General features: G+C 37.7%; 2 protein-coding genes across 8 annotated transcripts in view; one reads left to right on the top strand and one right to left on the bottom strand.

Moving 5' to 3' along the window:
* LOC142337623 (ubiquitin-conjugating enzyme E2-17 kDa-like) overlaps positions 1–23,821 on the bottom strand; it is a 461,614-nt gene that overhangs the window by 154,055 nt on the left and 283,738 nt on the right. The window lies entirely within an intron of this gene.
* The window catches only part of LOC142337619 (rho guanine nucleotide exchange factor 7-like), a 111,922-nt gene that overhangs the window by 6,836 nt on the left and 81,265 nt on the right, over positions 1–23,821 (top strand). For all 7 annotated transcript variants that reach the window (XM_075386974.1, XM_075386975.1, XM_075386976.1 and 4 more), the window contains exon 5: positions 16,787–17,014. In XM_075386974.1, the coding sequence (XP_075243089.1) occupies positions 16,787–17,014 (228 nt within the window). The remainder of the gene's footprint in view (positions 1–16,786; positions 17,015–23,821) is intronic.

The following is a 23,821-nucleotide window of genomic DNA, read 5'->3' on the forward strand; positions in this document are numbered from 1 at the left end:
AATAGCCACCGTCAGCCTCTCAACGCCTATTATTTAGGCGCTCTCCTATTTTGCTTAATTCGCTTTACCTTTTGATCACTTTTTTCGTTTCACATACGTCTCGATTTTCACGTTTGACTTCTGACTTACCTCACTCACTGTTTCAACTGAATGAATTTTAAACTCTTTTACTCATTGATTTACGTAATGTAGTGAATACGGTCAAAGTCAAAAGAGCAAAGTCAAATGAAATGGGATAAACATTTGAAGCCGGTCATTAAGTCATAGTGCATTAGGTTATCCAAGTTCATTAAAGCGATTGCTAGCTGGAATTAGTATTGTGCTTAATAGCGTTCAGTTTAGAAGATAAATTAATTGGAATTTTAGAATCCAAGTGAATATGCAGAATTTGCGTACCAGATAAGAACACTGACACCCAGAAATTTTTTTATTTTACTGCCTCAATTGGCAATTAAGGAGCGACCTTTTGCTGGATAAGGATTTGGTTAACATTAAGCTGCGGTTTTTTTTATTATGAAACAATTTTTTTGCTAAGAAATTTGACAGAATTGAGAGACTTGGCAACTTTTTTGTCATTTGAATGCAGTTTTTCGGTATTAACCAAAGTTAGAGAAATTTACGTGACTATTCTGGTTTCCGGTTTCGTCCACAAGCTTTTTAATATTTCTTCCCATTGAGTGGAAAGGCTTCTTGGCTTTCTCTTGTTTTATGTAAAGAACTAATTGAATGTTTGTAATTTTTTAGTTTGTTTTTGAAGCTATTTTTGATTATTTCGCTGTAATTGGTTTTTTTTGGTTTGAATGAGGAGCTGAAGTAATCGTTTTTAGATGGGATAGTTTCTCGAAGAGTCGATTTTTTTTCCAAATGTTTTGGCTATTTTTCCGTTCACATATTTTAATGATTTCTGAAAGCTTGATTTTCTGAAAGTTGGTGATTTTGTGCACGCCGAAACAAGAAAATGCGGGTGGTTTTGTGACGTAGAATTATTGTTCTTTAATTTTAAGTAAAAAAAAGAGAATGGTATTTGAAAAAAATTGTTTTCCGAATGTGGTTATTTCCACATGCCGCCATTTGACCTTGATTTTTAACTGTTTTTCGAGGCTTTTGATAGTTTTTTAATGGTTTTCGTAATCCAGTCCCAATAATTTCTAGCCCTATTTTTTTCCTTGTTTAGCCATTGAAATTTCCTTGAATTGTAATCCGGGAAATCTGGACTTGTCCTGATATATTTTTTACAATCTAAAGTATTTGGATTGTATTGTCGCGCGCTTTTTTTCTTAAGATCTGTTTCCACTGTTTTGGGGCTTTTTTTTACTTCTGTGAGAAGTCAATTAGAGTGGTGATATAATTAAGATGGTGTAGTAAAGGGAGCCAAAAACCAAGTTGGTTTGAAGCTTGACTTTTTAAATTACCTTTAAAATGGAGTGAGAACTGATATTCGAGCGAAAGCATTTTTTTCACATGCGGCAAATTGACTTCTGTTTGCAGTGTTTCCTCTCGTGAGTGCTTTTAAAATGATAAGTATGATAAGTGTTTCTGTTTTGTTATGTCTTTAGTATCGTTAACGACCGTTCTCAATTTTGAGGCATAAATGAAACTCTTTAATGGTACTGTTCATGGCTAATGATTTTCATTGAGTTTCGCTAGTTTTTATTGTTCAATTTGTTTTCAGAAAAGTTATGAAAAGTCTCATTTGTGAAAGATTATCGTTAATGTTAGGTTTCCTAGGTTGCTTATGAGGCTTAAATTGGTCATTATAATTGTTTCAGTTCTAGATAGTGCTTAATGTGGTTTTTACTGAAACCCTTTTCAAAAGTTTAAGTGGATTTTTGAGTTTGTTTTTTTTGTATTTTTTGCTGTCTCCGCACTTGAAACAAATGAAGATTTGGTTTATCGATGTGGCTTTTAGGCTTTTTTCAAAAAATGTTGGCGATTTTCTCGAAAGGTTGTTTTGTCTGTCTGGCATATTTTTATTTTTAAAAGCCGCCGTCGGCCTCTCAAAAGGCTATTATTTAGGCGGTCGCCTTTTTAAAATGCGTTTTACCTTTTGATCACCTTTTTCGTTTAACATAAGTCACGATTTTCACGTTTGACCTCTGACTTACCTCACTGTTTCAACTGAATGGATTCTAAATCCTTGCTAGCATTGAATTATGCAATATAGTGAATACGGTCAATTTCGAAAGAGCACAATCAAAAGAAACGGGATAATTCGATAAAAAACGGTCATTAAGTCATAGTGCATTAGGTTATCAAAGTTCATTGGAGTGATTGCTAACTGATTTTAGTATTAAGCAAAATACCCTTCAGTTTAGAAGCTGAAGTAAGTCTAGCTTTAGAATATAACTGAGACTGCACACTGAATTAGAACAATTTCTGAAACTTAGGAAAATTATTATCAATTTCAATCTTTCTTTCTTCTATGTCAATCACGATGTGCGCCTAGCGCGTCAACGTCGGCTATTTTCCGGCAATCTGCCGGCTATGTTCTTTACTTTTTGCTTAGTGAAAAATAAACAGTTTTTAATGCCCTTCTAGTGTGGCGCAATTTTGGCCTTTTTTGCTCAAACTTTTAGCCGTCGTTTTTGGTCATTAATACTGCTAAAAGTTATATTGTAAATTTTAGAGTTTTTTTATATGCTGTGATAAAGGATTTTGGCAAGTAGTTTTGAGGATCTCTTACGCCGCTGTCTTTCTGGATTTTTTAATTTGATGACATTCTGATGTTGATCATTATCTTAGTTTTTGACTGTCTTGCTTCGTCATTTATTCCCACAAGATTGTTGTATTGTGTCCTCATTCTAAGGATGCGTAGAGTCAATGTTTTCATAAAGTGTATTTCTTTGTTTCCGAAACAAATTTTGGAAAGTTTTTGATAACTGTTTTTAGACTTTTGCGCATATATGGTCATAATAGCTAAAATGATAATTGCTAAACGTATTAATTGTCAGGTCATTGGTTTAATCAATTCTTCGAATTGTAATTCATGTCTTGTCCTGCTATGTTTTTAACATTTTGCGTGAAATCTTTTCGACTTATCTAGGCTAGTTTCACTCTTCTCATAGTGTCTCTCACTCTTCTCTAAAAGTGTTTGTAGACAGCTGTTGCTCAGCAAAGCTATTCAAAATGAACAGAGTCTGAATCAAAACCAAAATCAGAAATAGAAACGGGATAAACCCATAAAGCCCAATTCTAGATGCCCTTTACTCGAACTTTGTTCATAGTTACCACCTGTAATGCTTATTGGTATTGATACTAGCCCCCTGTGTCGTCCCACTACGAAACAGGAGTTTGTTGAGCTGCAAAAATGACATCGAAACAGTTCGCACTTGAAAATGATTTTTCTACAAAAATTATTTTTTTGATTAGTATTTTCTCTTCTTTCCATCTCAATCGTGGTTATGGGCATCAACGGCGGCTATTTTCCGGCAACCTGCCGGGAATATTTTATGTCACCTTTTTCACGTTTGGCTCTCTGTTTCAAGTGAACGGAAGTTAGAATTCATGCAGTAAGTACGGTCATGGTCTAACTGTAAAATCAAAGGAATCTGGATAGACCAATAAGGTCTGGGCACTAAGACGTTGTTTAGTGCATTAAATTATCAATGTTCTTGAGACTGCACTGTTATTTGTTATTAGTATTAAGCTTAATGACCCACAATTTAGAGTCTGATTTCACGATTGCTATCGAATCTTATGAAACTTTGGACCAAATGAGAACACGTTTTGTTACTTAGAAAAATTTTTCGGCTGTAGTCAATTTTTTCTCCATTTTTCTCTTACTGTTTCAATCCCAACGTTGGTCAGTGCGGCCAACAGCCGCATTTCGCCGGCAATCTACCGGCTATATAAAGATGTTATGACAAACCCAGATATTATAACCCCTCAAACTATATGGGTTCTATAACCCCTCAAACTATATGGGTTCTATATGGTGTGGAAAGTTTTCTCTTTAGAGTGGAACGCTTTCATGGACTATTACGTCATCGTTCAATTTAAAAAAAAACCTTGCGGATTGTCTCATTGAAGACTATCCCTCATCAGCACTTGCTGGCACTAATGTTGTTTTCGGAACGGTTAATTTAAAATTATAACCCTTGTGTTAAATTTTACCAGTCTAGTCAGATATCTACAAACATTTAGTTTATAATTGACATCCAAACTTAAAGGTTCCGTGACCTATCAAATGTAAAAATAACTTTTAATGTTTTAAAGTCGCCATATTTTTTTCCAGTGGAATTTTTTTGTTGTATAGGATCCTGTGTCAATATTTGTGTGATGAAGATTTGTTAATCGTCTTTTAAACGAGTAATTTTAAAGCCTTAAATTATTTCTCGCTGCTTCTAAAGTGAAGTGAAAAAACAGTGTTTATATCGGTCTTTGAGAGCAAATTTTCCGCGTGCTGCAATTTGCCTTCTGTTTTCCCTGCTTTGCTTTTTTTCTGTACGACTCTTAAAAGGTCATACGTGTGTTCTATTAATGCGTCCTGCAGTTGTTTAAACCCTCAAGAGGCAACTGATGGTTTTCAAGACTTTGACGCTATTTGACATCATATGTGATTTTTTAAATTTGTCTTTGTAGTTCTTGTTTTTTCATTTAGTCTCATCAATGATAGACTCAGTGGCTCTTTATTGAGGCATATTTAGAATACATTACTGATTTAAATTGAAATTTAACACTTTTAGAGACTTTGACACTACTTGTTTTGGGCAATTATTTGGGTGTCCTTATTCTTTAGTTCAGTTTATTGTTCTGTCGCTTATTTTCTTAGTGGTTAGCTCCAAGTGGCTCTCTTTTGAGTCCAATTTTGATCAATTAAAAAATTTTCATTTTAAACCGTTTTTGCGACTTGAAAACACTTGCTATCAAAAAATTTTTTTTGGATGTTGTCCATTTTAGTAGTTTATTGTCGTTCTGCCACCCACACAATATCTTTGATTGGTCTCATTGGATCTTTTGTTGGGCATATTTGGGTCTTATCCAATGCTTTTTAGTTCGGAGCTGGAGGTTTCGACTACATTCACACTTTCGAAAATTACAAGTAATTTTTCTGAACGATGTGAAATCGGTAGTTTTTGTTTTTTTGTTTTGAATCTTAAAAATGTTTCGACTTTGACTTTTAGCAAATATATTTTTTTTAGTTTGCCCGTTTTAATAATTGTTTTTTGTCTGTTTGCCGAGGCTCTTTAACAATAGGTCTTCTCTGTTCATTAATTATGTATAATTGCATCCGTTTTTTTGTTTCAGTTCATTGCTAATGATTCGGGTTTGTTTTCGAAACTCCTATAGTGTGAAGGTCTTTTGAGGTTCACGTCGCTAATCACAATCATTTCGAAAACTCTTATATTTTCAAGGAGAAATTAACCGAATTGTTTTTGCATTTTTTGTAGTGTTTACTTTATTCTTGGTATACCATTTGTTTGTTATCTGAGGATACTTTTTAAGGAGGTTGATTTTGTTTTCCTTTTGTATTCAGTTCATTGGATTTTAATTCAAGACTTGTCTTTGTATGTTCAATTGCTCTCAAACGAGGCTTAGCAATTATATTAGTCATGTGGTCTTTTTTAATGCAGTTTTTTGTTCGACCAATTTTTCGGCTGACACATTTGACCTTCCATTCTCAAAAACGGGATAAGTGTTTAACGCTCGGAGGGCATTAAGTTCACTTAGGGCCGTACGCCTAACCAGTCTCTTGAAAATGCAACTCAACCAAATTATTCGAGGAGACAAGTTCATGGTTTGAAGGGTGCTTCTTGATAATTTGGCGAAAACTCACCCCGCACTCACCACTCCAGTCCACCCTCCTCTAACTGGCGGTTAGGACCCCATTTCATCTCCAGCCCTTTCTATCCTACCCGCCCAATTGCTTGACTTCCCACCGTACTCCGCTTAACCGACCCCCACTCCACTCGAACACTAGCTTTTTTGAGCGCCGAGCCCCAGCTGAGTACTACGGAAGCAAACCTTTCGCCGGTCCTTTGGCCCGGCGATGTTTTTTTTAATTCGTTGAATAAAACTTTTTTCGCGTTTCTTTATTTTGCCGGTGAAAATTTTGGACTTCACGCTATTCTCTGCTAGTTTACTCATTCTGATCAAAGTGCGTTTAAGTAGTAGTTGCTCGCCAAAGCAATCTAAAATGAATGCAGTCGTAAAAACGAAATTAAAATTAGAAACGAAAAGCCCAATATTAGATGCACGCAACTTAAACTTTGTTCTGATTACCATCTCTAATGCTTATTGGATTGATACTAACCTGTCATTAAGGAACAGGAGTATATCCAACTGCGAAGTGAACTAAAAATGTCACTTCAAAACTTTTTGTGCCGAAATGAATTTTCATTTCTGGTTTTTCAACCTCAAGGTGGGTTCTCGGCGTGGACGGCGGCTTTTGTCCGGCAACCTACCCGGTATGTTGGCTTTTGGTAGAAACTTTTGTTTCTAGAGGTTTAAATACTCATATGAGGGATTAAAATCTGTTTTTTTGTTCTTGAAGCAATCTTTTGTTCCCTGTTCTGGTGGACGGCAATGGAGACTCTGGAACAAACTGCAGTGAGTTTTCGTTCGATAAAACCAATGACGTAAACATATTTGACCTTCCATTATCAATAAAGGGATAAGTTTGTAAAGCTCGGAGGGCGTTAAGTTCACTTTGGGCCTTACGCCTAACCAGTCTCTTGAAAATGCAATGCAACCAAAACTTTTGAGGATAAGTTCATGGTTTGAGGATGGTTTCTTCATCTTGATAGTTTGACGAACTCTCACCACCACTCAATCACCCCCACCACTCACTACCCCAGTTCATCCTCTTACTGGCGGTTAGGACCCCCTCTCATCTCCAGCCCTCATCCTACCCGCCCAATCGCTTGACTTCCCACCGTATTCTGCTTAGAACACCCCCACTCCACTCGAACGCTAGAATTTCGGGGCGCTGAGCCCCGGCTTGGTACTACCGAAGCAAACCGCTCGCCGGTCCTTTAGCCCGGCAATGTTTTTTTAATTCGTTGAATAAAATTTTTTTCGCGTTAAACCCTATTTTTTTGTTTTTTCGACCTTTTTGTGTGAAGTTTTTTTTTACTTCTCTGCGCTATTCTCTTCTAGTTTACTCATTCTGATCAAAGTGCGTTTAAGCAGCAGTTGGTCGCCAAAGTAATCCAAAATGAATGCAGTCGTAAAAATAAAATTAAAAATAGTAACGATAAGCCCAATATTAGATGCCCGCAACTTAAACTTTGTTCTGATTACCATCTCTAATGCTTATTGGATTGATACTAGCCCATCATTAAGGATCAGGAGTATGTCCAACTGCGAAGTGAACTAAAAATGTCAAACTTCAAAACTGGTTTTGTGCCAAAATGAATTTTCATTTCTGGTTTTTTAATCTCAAGATGGGTTTTTGGCGTGGACGGCGGCTTTCGTCCGGCAACCTGCCAGGTATGTTGGTTGTGGTAAAAACTTTTGTTTCTAAAAGTTGAAATACTCATATGAGCGATTAAAATCTGTTTTTTTTGCTTGAAGCGAACTCTTCCCTTTTCTGGACGGCAATGCAGATTCTGGAAGAAACTGCAGTGAATTTTCGTTCGATAAAACCAATGACGTAAACATATTTGACCTTTCATTATCAATAAAGGGATAAGTTTGTAAAGCTCGGAGGGCGTTAAGTTCACTTTGGGCCTTACGCCTAACCAGTCTCTTGAAAATGCAATGCAACCAAAACTTTTGAGGATAAGTTCATGGTTTGAGGATTGTTTCTTCATCTTGATAGTTTGACGAACTCTCACCACCACTCAATCACCCCCACCACTCACTGCCCCAGTCCACCCTCCTCTAACTGGCAGTTAGGAACCCCTCTCATCTCCAGCCCTCATCCTACTCGCCCAATCGCTTGACTTCCCACCGTACTCTGCTTAGACCGCATCCACTCCACTCGAACGCTAGAATTTCTGGGCGCCGAGCCCCGGCTTGGTACTACCGAAGCAAACCGCCCGCCGGTCCTTTAGCCCGGCGATTTTTTTTATTTCGTTGAATAAAATTTTTTTTCGCTTATGTTTTGTTTTTTCAACCTATTTGTGTGAAGTTTTTTTTACTCCTCTGCGCTATTCTCTTCTAGTTTACTCATTCTGATCAAAGTGCGTTTAAGCAGCAGCTGGTCACCAAAGTAATCCAAAATGAATGCAGTCGTAAAAATGAAATTAAAAATAGTAACGATAAGCCCAATATTAGATGCCCGCAACTTAATCTTTGTTCTGATTACCATCTCTAATGCTTATTGGATTGATACTAGCCCATCATTAAGGACCAGGAGTATGTCCAACTGCGAAGTCAAATAAAAATGTAACACTTCAAAACAGTTATTGTGCCAAATTGATTTTTCATTTCTGGTTTTTCAATCTCAAGGTGGGTTCTCGGCTTTGACGGCGGCTTTTGTCCGGCAACCTACCAGGTAGGTTGGTTTTGGTAAAAACGTTTGTTTCTAGAGGTTGAAATACTCATGAGTGATTAAAATCTGTTTTTTTTGCTTGAAGCAAACTTTTATTTCCTGTTCTGGACGGCAATGGAGATTCTGGAAGAAACTGCAGTGAATTTTCGTTCGATAAAACCAATGACGTAAACATATTTGACCTTCCATTCTCAATAAAGGGATAAGTTTAACGCTCGGAGGGCGTTAAGTTCACTTAGGGCCTTACGCCTAACCAGTCTCTTGAAAATGCAATTCAACCAAAACTTTTGAGGAGCCAAGTTTATGGTTTGAGGGGTGTTTATTCGTCTTGATATTTTTGCGAATTCTGACCACCACTCAATCACCCCCACCACTCACTGCCCCAGTCCACCCTCCTCTAACTGGTGGTTAGGACCCCCTCTTATCTCCAGCTCTCCTTATCCTACCCGCCCAATCGCTTGACATCCCACCGTACTCTGCTTAGAACACCCCCACTCCACTCGAACGCTAGAATTTCGGGGGGCTAAACCCCGACTTGGTACTACCGAAGCAAACTTCTCGCCGGTCCTTTAGCCCGACGATGTTTTTTTTTACTTCGTTGAATAAAAATTTTTTCGCGTTACCTTATCTCGTTTTTTCGACCTTTTTGTGTGAAGTTTTTTGACTTCTCTACGCTATTCTTTTCTAGTTTACTCATTCTGATCAATGTGCGTGTAAGCAGCAGATGCTCGACAAAGCAATCTAAAGTGAATGCAGTCATAAAAATGAAGTCAAAATTAGAAACGAAAAGCCCAATGTTGGATACTCGCAACTTAAACTTTGTTCTCATTACCATCTCTAATGCTTATTGGATTGATTTTAGCCCATCATTAAGGAACAGTAGTATGTCCAACTGCGAAGTGATCTAAAAATGTCACTCATCAAAACCTTTTTTTGTGCCAAAATGAATTTTCATTTCTAGTTTTTCAATCTCAAGGTGAGTTCTTGGCGTGGAGGGCGGCTTTTGTCCGGCAACCTACCAGGTATGTTGGTTTTGGTTAAAACTTTTGTTTCTAGAGGTTGAAATACTCATATGAGTGATTAAAATCTGTTTTTTTTGCTTGAAGCAAACTTTTATTTCCTGTTCTGGACGGCAATGGAAATTATGGGGGAAATTGCAGTGAATTTTCGTTAGATAAAACCAATGACGTAAACATATTTGACCTTCCATTCTCATTTAAGGGATAAGTTTGTAACGCTCGGAGGGCGTTAAGTTCACTTAGGACCGTACGTTTTTCCAGTATCTTGAAAATGCAACTCAAACAAAACATTTGAGGAGACATGTTCATGGTTTGAAGGGTGCTTCTTCATCTTGATAGTTTGACGAAGTCTCACCCTGCACTCATTCACCCCCACCAGTCCAGTTCAACCTCCTCTAACTGGCGGTTAGGACCCAATCTGATCTTCAGCCCTCTCTATTTCCTACCCGCCCAATTGCTTGACTTCCCACCGTACTCAGCTTAACCGACCCCCACTCCACTCGAACTCTAGCATTTTGAGCGCTGAGCCCCAGCGGGGTACTACCGAACCCTTGTGTTATATTTTACCAGTCTAGTCAGATATCTAAAAACCTTTAGTTTATGATTAAATCCGAACTTTTAGTTTATAATTAGTTTCTAATTCAAATCCAAAGGTTCCGTGACCTATCAAATGTAAAAATAACTTAATGTTTTAAAGTCCCCATATTTCTTTCCAGAGGAATTTCTTTTTGTATAAGATCCTGTTTCAATATTTGTGTGATGAAGATTTTTTAATCGTCTTTCAATAAAACGATGTTTTTTACTGTTAAAACGTGTTTTTTTTCGGTCTTTGAGAGCAAATTCTCCACGTGCTGCAAATTGCCTTCTGTTTTCCCTGTTTTGTTTTTTTTTTGGTACGACTCTCTTAAAAGGTCATACGTGTGTTCTTTTAATGCGTCTGGCAGTTGTTTAAACCCCCAAGAGGCAACTGATGGTTTTCAAGACTTTGACGCTATTTGACATCATAATGTGATTTTTCAAAATTTTTGTCTTTGTAAGTTTTTGTCTTTGTTTTGGGCAATTATTTGGGTGTCCTTTTTTAAGTTCAGTTTATTGTTCCTGTCGCTTATTTTCTTAGTGGTCAGCTCCAAGTGGCTCTCTTTTGAGTCGAATTTTGATCAATTGAAAATTTTCCATTTTAAACCGTTTTTGCGACTTGGAAAACACTTGCTTTTTAAAAAATTTTTTTTGGATGTCAATTTTTAGTAGTTTTTTGTCGTTCTGCCACTCAATAACCTTGATTGGTCTCATTGGATCTGTTGCTGGGCATATTTGTGTCTGATCTAATGCTTTTTAGTTCGAAGCTGGAGGTTTCGACTACTTTACACGACTTTCGAAAATTACAAGTGATTTTTTTTGGATAATGTGGAATCGGTAGTTTTTGTTTTTATTTTCAGGTATTCTCGTTCTTTCAGAGGTGTCTGAAAGAACGAGACCATCTCAAATGCTGCACTCAAATGATTTTTATAAAAGTTTTTTAAACAGTTTTTTGAATCTTAATAGGTTTCGACTTTGACTTCGAGTTTTTAGCAAATATATATTTTTAGTTTGCCCGTTTTTATAATTATTTTTCTGTTTGCCGAGGCTCTTTGACAATAGGTCTCTTCTGTTCATTAATGAAGTGTAATAGCGTCCGTTTTTTTTGTTTCAGTTTATTGCTAATAATTTTAATGGCATTGACATTTTTCGAAGTTTTTGCTGTGTTGATTGTTGCCTGAATTTGTTTCTACTTTGCTTACGTTGTCCCCCAATTGTTTTCGTTAAAGGTAATATGTGCTTTATATTAGTGGATATTGCAATAGATCTAGAGGATGCCAGTTTTCATTGGCTTTCATGCAAATGATTTCCAGTGGCTTTTGTAAAAGTCAAGTTTCGTCTCTGGACGCTTTGAAAGTTTTAACTCAGATGTTTTCCACCCTTTTTGTGTTTGTTTTCGAAACTCCTATAGTGTGAAGGTCGTCTGAAGTTAACGTCGCTTATCGCAATCATTTCGAAAACTCTACTATTTTCAAGGAGAAATTAACCGAATTGTTTTTGCATTTTTTGTAGTGTTTACTTTAGTCTTGGTATACCATTTGTTTGTTATCTGCAGATACTTTTTAAGGAGGTTGATTTTGTTTTCCTTTTTTTTCAGTTCATTGGATTTTAATTCAGGACTTGTCTTCGTATGTTCAATTGCTCTCAAACGACGCTTAGCAATTATATTAGTCATGTGGTCTTTTTTAATGCAATTTTTTGTTCGACCAATTTTTCGGCTGACACATTTGACCTTCCATTCTCAAAAACGGGATAAGTGTTTAACGCTCGGAGGGCATTAAGTTCGCTTAGGACCGTGCGCCTAACCAGTCTCTTGAAAATGCAACTCAACCAAAACTTTGGTTTGAAGGGTGCTTCTTCATCTTGATAGTTTCACGAATTCTCACCACCACTCAATCACCCCCACCACTCACTACCCCAGTCCACCCTCCTCTAACTGGCGGTTAGGACCCCTCTCATCTCCAGCCCTCTCTATCCTACCCGCCCAATTGCTTGTCTTCCCGCCGTACTCCGCTTAACCGATCCCCACCCCACTCGAACACGAGCCTTTTTGATCGCTGAGCCCCAGCTGGGTACTACCGAAGCAAACCGCCCGCCGGTCCTTTAGCCCGGCGATTTTTTTTATTTCGTTGAATAAAATTTTTTTCGCTTATAATTTGTTTTTTCAACCTATTTGTTTGAAGTTTTTTTTACTTCTCTGCGCTATTCTCTTCTAGTTTACTTATTCTGATCAAAGTGCGTTTAAGCAGTAGTTGCTCGCCAAAGCAATCTAAAATGAATGCAGTCGTAAAAACGAAATTAAAAATAGAAACGAAAAGCCCAATATTAGATGCCCGCAACTTAAACTTTGTTCTGATTACCATCTCTAATGCTTATTGGATTGATACTAGCCCATCATTAAGGAACAAGAGTATGTCCAACTGCGAAGTGATCTAAAAATGTCACACTTAAAACTGTTATTGTGCCAAATTGATTTTTCATTTCTGGTTTTTCAATCTCAAAATGGATTCTTGGCGTGGACGGCGGCTTTCGTCCGGAAACCTGCCAGATATGTTGTTTTGGTAAAGTTATATTGCTAAAGGTTTAAATACTCTAATGAGCGATTAAAATCTCAGTTTTTTTGCTTGAAGCGAACTTTTCCCTGTTCCGGACGGCAGTGGAGATTCTGGAAGAAACTGCACGGCAATGGTAAAACCAGTGACGTAAACACATTTGACCTTCCATTCTCAAAAACGGAATAAGTATTTAACGCTCGGAGGGCATTAAGTTCGCTTAGGGCCGTACGCCTAACCAGTCTCTTGAAAATGCAACTCAACCAAATTATTCGAGGAGACAAGTTCATGGTTTGAAGGGTGCTTCTTCATCTTGATAGTTTGAGGAAGTCTCACCCTGCACTCAATCATCCCCACCACTTACCACCCCAGTCCACCCTCCCCTAACTGGCGGTTAGGACCCCATCTCTAGCCCTCTATCCTACCCGCTTAATTGCTTGACTTCCCACCGTACTCCGCTTAACCGACCCCCACTCCACTCGAACACTGCCATTTTTGAGAGCTGAGTTCCAGCTGGGTACTACCGAAGCCTCAAACCTGCTATTGTGCCAAATTGGTTTTTCATTTCTGGTTTTTCAATCTCCAGATGGATTCTTGGCGTGGACGGAGGCTTTCGTCCGGCAACCTGCCAGATATGTTGGTTTTTGTTAAATTTTGTTTCTAAAGGTTAAAATACTGATATGAGTGATTAAAATCTGTTTTTTTGCTGGAAGCAATTTTTCCCTGTTCTGGATGGCAATGGAGATTCTGGAAGAAACTGAGCTGAATTTTTTTGGATGAAACCAGTGACTTAAACAGATTTGGGCTTCCATGCTCAATAAAGGGATTCTCAACCAACCCAGTCCACCCTCTAACTGGCGGTTAGGACCCCCTCTCATCTTCAGCACTCTCTAACCTACACGCCCAATTGCTTGACCTCCCACCATACTCCGCTTAACCGACGCCCACTCTACTCAAACACTAGCATTTTTGAGCGCTGAGCCCCAGCTGGGTACTACCGAAGCAAACCGCCCGCCGGTCCTTTAGCCCGGCGATTTTTTTTATTTCGTTGAATAAAATTTTTTTCGCTTATAATTTGTTTTTTCAACCTATTTGTTTGAAGTTTTTTTTACTTCTCTGCGCTATTCTCTTCTAGTTTACTTATTCTGATCAAAGTGCGTTTAAGCAGTAGTTGCTCGCCAAAGCAATCTAAAATGAATGCAGTCGTAAAAACGAAATTAAAAATAGAAACGAAAAGCCCAATATTAGATGCCCGCAACTTAAACTTTGTTCTGATTACCATCTCTAATGCTTATTGGATTGATACTAGCCCATCATTAAGGAACAAGAGTATGTCCAACTGCGAAGTGATCTAAAAATGTCACACTTAAAACTGTTATTGTGCCAAATTGATTTTTCATTTCTGGTTTTTCAATCTCAAAATGGATTCTTGGCGTGGACGGCGGCTTTCGTCCGGAAACCTGCCAGATATGTTGTTTTGGTAAAGTTATATTGCTAAAGGTTTAAATACTCTAATGAGCGATTAAAATCTCAGTTTTTTTGCTTGAAGCGAACTTTTCCCTGTTCCGGACGGCAGTGGAGATTCTGGAAGAAACTGCACGGCAATGGTAAAACCAGTGACGTAAACACATTTGACCTTCCATTCTCAAAAACGGAATAAGTATTTAACGCTCGGAGGGCATTAAGTTCGCTTAGGGCCGTACGCCTAACCAGTCTCTTGAAAATGCAACTCAACCAAATTATTCGAGGAGACAAGTTCATGGTTTGAAGGGTGCTTCTTCATCTTGATAGTTTGAGGAAGTCTCACCCTGCACTCAATCATCCCCACCACTTACCACCCCAGTCCACCCTCCCCTAACTGGCGGTTAGGACCCCATCTCTAGCCCTCTATCCTACCCGCTTAATTGCTTGACTTCCCACCGTACTCCGCTTAACCGACCCCCACTCCACTCGAACACTGCCATTTTTGAGAGCTGAGTTCCAGCTGGGTACTACCGAAGCCTCAAACCTGCTATTGTGCCAAATTGGTTTTTCATTTCTGGTTTTTCAATCTCCAGATGGATTCTTGGCGTGGACGGAGGCTTTCGTCCGGCAACCTGCCAGATATGTTGGTTTTTGTTAAATTTTGTTTCTAAAGGTTAAAATACTGATATGAGTGATTAAAATCTGTTTTTTTGCTGGAAGCAATTTTTCCCTGTTCTGGATGGCAATGGAGATTCTGGAAGAAACTGAGCTGAATTTTTTTGGATGAAACCAGTGACTTAAACAGATTTGGGCTTCCATGCTCAATAAAGGGATTCTCAACCAACCCAGTCCACCCTCTAACTGGCGGTTAGGACCCCCTCTCATCTTCAGCACTCTCTAACCTACACGCCCAATTGCTTGACCTCCCACCATACTCCGCTTAACCGACGCCCACTCTACTCAAACACTAGCATTTTTGAGCGCTGAGCCCCAGCTGGGTACTACCGAAGCAAACCGCTCGCCGGTCCTTTGGCCCGGCGATGTTTTTTTACTTCGTTGAATAAAACTTTTTTCACGTTACCTTATGTTGCCGGTTTTTCGACATTTTACTTAAAAATTTTTGACTTCACGCTATTCTTTGCTAGTTTACTCATTCTGATCAAAATGCGTTTAAGCAATAGTTGCTCGCCAAAACAATCTAAAATGAATGCAGTCGTAAAAATGAAATTAAAAATAGAAACGAAAAGACCAATGTTAGATGTCCGCAACTTACTTTGTTCTGATTACCATCTCTAATGCTTATTGGATTGATCCTAGCCCATCATTAAGGAACAGGAGTATGTCCAACTGCGAGGTCAAATAAAAATGTAACACTTCAAAACTGTTATTGTGCCAAATTGATTTTTCATTTCTGGTTTTTCAATCTCAAGGTGGGTTCTTGGCGTTGACGGTGGCTTTTGTCCGGCAACCGGCCAGGTATGTTAGTTTTGGTAAAGTTATGTTGCTAAAGGTTGAAATACTCTTAAAACTTTTATTCCCGGTTCTGGACTGGACGGCAATGGAGATTCTGGAGGAAACTGCACTGAAGTTTTCGTTGGGTAAAACCAGTGACATAAACATCAATCTGGCTTCCTTCGAGAGGTACCCGATGTCGTATTAAATGAGTTTGACATAATCGTTACAGCCATTTCAGTTAGAACTTTTAGTTGAGGATAGAAGTTCAAATTGCAATTGATGATTCCTTCCAATTCTTGAGCTCCATTGGAGAAGAAAAGTTGATCCGTTTTTTCCCGCATTTCCTATTGTTTCGATGCATTTTGTCTGAGACTTCTAAAACCGCAGCAGATGTCAAGCTGCATCTTTTGGTCAATCTAGTAGCAAAGGGTTTACAAATTGGGCCTCATTCGCAACAGCAGCTATAGGGCTTCACGTTATTAATGTCTCTGGAATAAACGTTGTAGCAATTATTTGGATCCTATTGCTCTTTTTAGTGCGATTCTTTTCTAACGGAAAGTGTTGCTTATCAATTCCCCTCTGATCAATCTGAAATTTTGTCTAAAGAAGCAGTATATGTTAAATCAGTGTTAAATCTTGCTGTGTTAAAGCTTTATTAGTCTCTAAATTTACTTCACTTAGTGTACTAAGTGAACTCGCCGAGGAGGCTGAATAGGCAAAAATGTTTGTTTGAATGGCATTTTTCAAGGCTTGGACCAACCCTTCATACTTAGAGAGCCCAGAGTACGATTTCATCGGTCACCAAAACTTCGAGGCAGAGAGCTTAGTTTGAAAGTCAAGGAAGTGAAAATATGATTTTTTTTTGTCCCAAACTTAATGTCCTATATATATAGGACACTAAGTTTAGGACAAAAAAACAGATTTTCACTTCTTGAATCAAACCGCTATAAATAATCGGCTGCTTTCTATCAGAGAGGGAGAAGTTTGGTTTATTTCAACTCCTGTATATTTAAAAAAAATTTTCTTTCCCTAATCTGCAAAATTGTACTCTTAACTTCAATTTTAACATTTTTGTACCATTTGGTTCTCTACTCGTGCCCAGCACTCGAGCGATGAAGATTCTGTTCTAACATATACTTAGAGCCCCCTTTTCTTGCCTCCTTAAGCCTACGGTAGCTACTACCTAAGCTAACCCATAAGCAGTAGTTTTAGAGCAGTTAGACCGTTATATTAGTTACTTGCTCCTTTATGGGTTGTAATTGAGGTCGCTCGTACTGTTTCAGACTGTCAGCGAAGGATTACGACATCCTATGTTGCAACTTACACGAGATCACCCAGTTGGTCAAATCTCTGACGAAGGAGTTGACGGAGGCGTGCAGAGTGGCCTCGAACTCGAGAGAACAGCAGAAGTTTGGTCGACAGTACTGCTCTTTCATCACGAGATACAGACAGCTGTTGCTGGTCTACTGCGCCAATCATCCCGCAGCTGTCAGAGTAATCTCAAATCACAGGTAACGACAAATTTTAAATTTGAGCACAATGTTTTGTTCAGGAAGCGTTCTGGAGACATGATGCTGCGGCTAGTCGACAATTCCGAATGAGTCGTTCCAACCTAACACATAAATTAAATATGTTAAAACACAATTAAGTTCGATCATTATTTTATTGTGTGAAATTTTTGGGCGAAGCCTGATCAGCGTTTTGTGTGGTCTAAACTTCTCTCATTCGCAATTTCAAACAGTTGAACTGAATTGGTGGCAATATAATACTAAAAGACCAATATGAAAAGTGCGCTGAAAATAGATTTGGTGTCACTCTTTTTTTACTATGTCTCTGTTAACAGCCGCAAAGCGATAGCTGAGGCTATTATTGGCCTTCTTGCTTTTTTTACAACGCAAAGTATTTGAATTATATTGGGGGCGCTGTCTGTTTTTTAAAGATCTTTTCACACATTTTCATGATCTTTGAAGTCGAATTGGAGTAGTGATTTTAGTCACGGCGACACAGGAAATGGAGCCAAAAGCGAGTGGTTTTGCGGTGTGAATAATTTTCATTATAATTTTAGAATGAGAACGCAGTGCTTGATTAAATTTTCGCGTTCTCTATTATTGGAGACATCGTGTTTTTTTTATTCGCCGTCTCCATCAATGATTCTTGCGACCTGACTTCTTGGAATTTACTTTTTCAATTTCAGTGATTTCTACTGCTTTGCAGTTAAAATTTGTGTGCGTGACGTCATTTGTTCTGCTTTTAGGTCAATTGCGTGACCAACCCCACTCAAAAAATGACTTCTGAACTCGCTTAATGATCTTTAAATTTTATGAACATTTACTAAATAAAGGGTAACAGTGTGCCTCTAAGTATTGCGAAACGTATATGCCCTAATTCTTGAGTAATAGAGTTTTGAGTTTTTGATTTTCCGGCAGTGTTGTTCACATGCGGGAATTTGACTTTGATTGTTGCGGTTTTTGCTATTAATTGAAATTTTGATTGGGTTTTTTCTAAGTGGCTTTACAATCCATTTATTGTCCATTTTATGCCCAGTTTTTTTTACATATCAAAGAACTTAAAGTATTGGGGAGCGGTCTTTTTTTGAAATTTTTTTACAAACATTTTCATAATAATTGAAGTCAAATTGGAGTAGTAATTTATTTTTATCACGCCAAAGCAGGAAGTGGAGTGAAAAAGCAAGTGGCTTTCCGGCGTGATTGTTTCTCACTATAATTTTAAATTAGAAATGATAATTTTAAATGAGAACACAGTTTGAACAAAAGTTCGCGTTCTCTATTGCTTTTTTGTTCACATGCCGTGACATCTCAAACACTTCAAATATCCTATTTGTCATTCATTCAAGCAATTTCAACTAAATTGCATGCGTGACGTCATTTTTCCTTTTAGGTAAGAGGATTTTTGATCATTCGCGTGATTAAGTTTTCGGTCTCACTTGACTTACCTCACTCTCAAAAATGACTTCCTCACTTTCAAAATGACTTTTTGAATTCAAGGAGATAAGGTCAAGTGAGTGCCTGCCACTGTAATCCAAGGGTATTTGGGGGCAGCAAATAGAAGTAGCAATAGAAAATTGGTAACTTAAGTTATTTCGAAATTTTAGTCGAAGTTTTTATGTTTTTACAAAAGTATTTAATGGAAAGTTATGTGGAGACGCAACAAACTCTTAGATCACTTTCAAGGCTGTGTAACTAATTGCACTTTGGAATATTATTTTGGGAGCGTTCTAAATACCGCAAGTTTGCTGATCATTTTCCCAGTTTTTGCCGTTGACAGTTTCTGAAGTAAATTTTAGAAACAAATAGCTTTTAGTTATTTTTTACTGTTTATTTAGAAGAGTATTTGATAGGTTAATAATTTGTCAATTTGATTCTGCTTCTGCTAGTTACGACAACTCAATCGCTCTCCAAATTATTCAGGAAATCAAATTTTTGAATTGTTTGGGAATCGGTTTTTAATAGCCGCGCTCGTTCCTTATTTATTACAATCCATTAGATTTGGATTGTACTCGTGCTCTTTTTTTTCGTAAATTGCTGTTCACCTTTTTTTTCAAATGTTTCACATCAATCCAAATTAGAAAGGTGATTCTCATCAGGTTGTGGAAACGAGAGTAAAAAGTGAGTTTGAAGTGTGATTTTTCACCTCTTCAAAAGTGAGTTTGAAGTGTGTTTTTTGTGATTGAAATCTGAAGTGGAGTGAGCAATTGTTATTTGAACAAACTTTTTTTGAAAGCAATTTTTTCTTGAATTGCATCAATTTCACTTATATTTTTTCAGTTGGAGTTCATCAAAGGGTAGTTAATGGTTTATATGATTATTTAGACACTGTTTTTTTTTAAAATAAAATGTTATTTTTTTTAGTTTTGCCCGTTTTTCTTGTCCTGTTTCTTATTGTCAATAATGACTGGTCTAATTGGCAAAATTTGAGGCTGCATACAATTTATGTTATGGGTTCAATTGATATCTAAAGATTTTAACTTTTTGTCACTAAATATTTTCAAAAAATATCAGCGATTTGTAGTCTTGCCCAGGTTTGTAGCTGTTTTTGTTGTTTTGTATCACTAATGACACGTCTGGTCGTTGGATGATGAGTCATAACGGAATTCGTTTAATGGTATAAGTTCATTATAGCTGCGAAGCTGTAAGCTGAGCGGAGCTATATTGCGGTGTCCTTGTTTTTTTTGTTTCGTCGTCTGACGCTCTTTTTTCGTTTTACATTTGTTCACACAGCAAAGCTGAAAAAGTCAAATTTTCTGATTGAGTTCTTCCTCTCAATAACGGCTATTGCGCGCGTGACGCCTTTTTTTCTCTCTTTAGCAACAGTTTTCGCGTGATTAGACTTTGATCATACGTGACATACCTCACTCAATAAGATGACTTTTGCTCTTTAAAGCTCAAGTTTAAGTTAATTGAAATTAAGGTCAAAAGAACTCATATGTGTTTTAAAGGTCCCTCCCTAATTAAAAGGCTTTTTTCAGAATGAATTTGAACCAGCTTTTTAGTTTATTCGTGAATGTTCTTTACCTAGTTTTTTGAGCGGAGTCGATTTTTTTTCAATTTAGATCTGTATCTGTTTCTATCTCTATTACACGGAACGCAAGTCTATTCTTTTGTTGTAGCTACTCCGACAATCTGCAGGTTTTAGCTGCCAAGCTGTAAGCTGACCGGAGCTATATTGCGGTGTCCTTGGTTTTTTGTTTCGTCGTCTGACTCTTTTTCGTTTTACGTTTGTTCAGACAACAAAGCTGAAAAGGGCAAATTTTGTGAATGACTTCTTCCTCTCACTAACGGTTTTTGCGCGCGTGACGTCATTTCTCTATCTCTCTCTAGCAAAAGTTTTTCATCTGACCCATTTGACTTTTCGTCCTAAAAACGGAATAAACATGTAGCCCCAGAGGGCATTAAGTTCTCTTAGAGCCATTCAGCTCACTTGTCTCCAAGTATCCACGTATGCGATTCATAGAAACTATTTTGGAGACTTATACTCATGGTGTGAAAAGCAATTCTTAGAGTTTGCCCCCACATCAGCCCCTCTCACTTCACCCCGCCTCTCAGTCCCCACGCGTACACATCGTTCAGGTCGTAAGGACTTGGAGCCATGCAGCCAAAGACCCCCTGCCGTTGCCCCCGTTACGTCACCTCATGTCCCCTCAATTAGGTTAAATCTAGCCTCACTAAACCCTAGCTAACTACTGACGAAGTCAATTGCTCGCTGTTCGTTTGAGAGCAATTCGCCCGGCGTTAGTTGGTTTTATTTTTTGGTGTTGCCCGTTTTTGTTGCTTTCCTTGTCGATTACTCTCGAAAGCATCAGTTGGTCGCTATGGCCTTCTAGTGAGTTGTACTTATTATCAATTTATTGGCTTCAACTTTTAGCTCTGACTTTTACTGCTTAGATACCATTTGCTTTTGAATGGTTTTTTGTGAAAGGAGTTTTGAATCTTATTTTATTTGCTCTTTTTGATGTCTTTTTTACCCTACCTAAAAGCTAATTGTTGTTCTATGACGTCTAAATTTGTATTATTTGCTGTGACTAAGGATTTAAGCATGCAGTGTTGTGTTTTTTCTGACTTTGGCGGAAATAATATTCAAAAGATATGTTTTTCAAATTTCATTTTTGATTTGTCTGTAATTGAGGACTACTCTTTCTTAGGACGCGTAGTTTCAGTTTTCATCACTTGTGTCCTTATTAATTGCTCTTAAACAAAGTTTGTGGCAATTATATTACGCCTGTGGTCTTTTTAATGCGACTTTCGGCTCGACCAATTTTTTGTCTGACTTTTTCGACTTTTCATCCTCAAGAACAGGTTAAACAGGTAAGGCCCGCGGGGCATTAAGTTCTCCTAGAGCCTTTTTCCTGACCAGACTCTAAGCATGCGATTCACCAAAAACAGTTTTGGGGACATAAGCTGGTGGTGCGAAGGGCAGTTCTTACAGTTTGCCCCTCGACCCACTTCACCCCCTCCACGTAGATCAGATTCCCTCTTCACCTCCGCCATTCGCACCCGCTAAATATTGTTCCACCCATAAACGAGCCCGCTGTACAACCTTGCACTTCCCCAAGCTGTAGCTACTGATGAAGCCAATCTCTTGCCAGTCGTTTAGAGAATTTCTGTCGACGTTAATCGGTTACGCTTGATCTTTAGAACTTTGGTTTTAGGAGAATGAAAGTTTTTAAGGAATATATTTTTTTGTTTGCGCAAAAAGGATCATGTCCTTTTTCGACTGTTTGATCTTTCTGGAGAATTGGTGGTTGTCAGGTCAGTAGTTAAATGAATTCTTTGAACTGTAATTCAGGACTCGTCTGCTATATTTTTAACTTCGTCGAACAAAAATTTATTTTGCTTTACCACTTTTTTTCCACTTTTTAGACGTTTTGCTTAATTTTTTCAAACTCCTCTAGGCATGATTCATTCTTCGCTCATTGTGCTCAAAATGCATTTAACAGCAGTTGCGCCTGCAAAACAATCTAAGCTGAGCAGAATCAGTTTCCAATAACAAAATTAGATGAGAAATTTAAACTGGACAAACCAAGTTTTAAATGCCTGCTACTTGAACTTTGTTTTTTGTCTCATTTGACAATTCTGATATTTATAGCTGCGAGTATGTAAGCTGAGTGGAGCTTTAGTGCGTTCCACTGGTATTTTACAATTCAAAGTCTGAATTGTATTGTTGTGTTGTATTTTTTTAAAGATCTGTTCACACATTTTGATGATTTTTGAAATCAAATTGGACTAGCGATTTTGTTTTTCACTATAATTATTGAATGAGAACACAGGGCTTGAACAAAAATTCGCATTCACTTGTTTTTTTATATAACCGCGAAGTAATAGCGGATATTATTGGGGACATCGTGGTTTGTTTTTAATTCGTCGTCTCCATCCATGATTCTTGCGACCTGATTTATTGGAATTCAAGTCCTTGGACTTGTTGGACTTTTTCAAATTCAGTGATTTCTAGTGCTTTTTAGTTAATATTTTTTATGTGCGTGACGTCATCTTTTCTGTTTTCAAGTCAATTGAGTGACTTACCTTACTCAAAAAATGACTTCTGAACTCGCTTAATGAACTTTAAGTTTTATGAACATCTACTAAATAAAGGTCAATAATGTGCATCTAAGTAGTGCCAAACGTAGATGCCCTAATTCTCGAGTATTAGAGTTTGGAGTTCTGTTTTCGAATAATAATTTTTGAAAAAGCTCCATTAGGGCTTCGTTTATGTGTCTCATAAAAATGGCAGTCCGAATCTAACCAAAAATTCTATTGGTCTATTAAAAGACTGGTGGTCAATATGTCTATCTTATTTCTTTAGTTGTTTCAATTCATGGAAGGCCACAAGCATCTGTCACGGCTATTTGCCGGCAATCTGCCGGCTTTGTTCACATGCGGGAAGTTGACTTTGATTGTTGCCGTTTTTGCTATTGTTTGAAGTTTTGATTGTATTGTGTTTTTGCAATACATTTTTGTCCATTCTAGGTCTATTTTTTTGACAAATCAAAGCATTTGAAGTATGGGGCGTTGTCTTTTTTTAAAGATCTGTTCTTACATTTTCATGATCTTTGAAGTCGAATTGGAGCAGTGATTTTGGTCACGCCAAAACAGGATATTATCGGAAAAGCGAGTAGTTTCCTACGTGAATTTTTTTCACTCCAATTCCAAAGTAGTGTGAGAAAACGGTTTGAACAAAAATGAGCTTGTTCGAGTGGTTTTTTTCGCTTGCGGCATTTTCGCTTTGATTTTTACAGTTCTTGTTATAATCCATTATAGGTCTGGGTTTTTGTTAAGTCTATAAAAATTTTTTGAATTGTAGATCAGGACCTGTCCTGCTATGTTTTTTTTCGTCATCCGATGCTCTTTTTTTGTTCTGCATTTGTTCACACAGCAAAGCTGAGAAAATCAAATTTCCTGCCTGACTTCCTTTCACTATCCGAGTTTGCGCGCGTTACGTCATTTCTCACTCTCTCTATCAAAGGTTTTTAAGATCATTTGGGTTACTAGATATTGATCATTCGTGTCTTACCTCGCTCAATAAAATGACTTATGCATTTTTGAAACTTAAGTTTGATATGACTTTGTTTGAGGTCAAGGAAACTCATCTGTAAGAAAGGTCCCTAATAAAAATCCTTCGTATGAATGAATTTTATCAAGCTCTTTAATTTATCGCGAAATGTTTGTTCACATAGCTTTTTGAGCAGAGGTTAGCTTTTCCAACTTATAGATATACCATGAAAAAGTCTGGACAGATCTTAAAAGATAACGCTTCTAAACAAGTCCAATTCTTCGAATTTTTAAAATGAGAGCGACTAAATAATA

Source organism: Convolutriloba macropyga, chromosome 4 (genome assembly GCF_964194025.1).
Source record: "Convolutriloba macropyga chromosome 4, txConMacr16.3, whole genome shotgun sequence".
Lineage (NCBI taxonomy): Eukaryota > Metazoa > Xenacoelomorpha > Acoela > Convolutidae > Convolutriloba > Convolutriloba macropyga.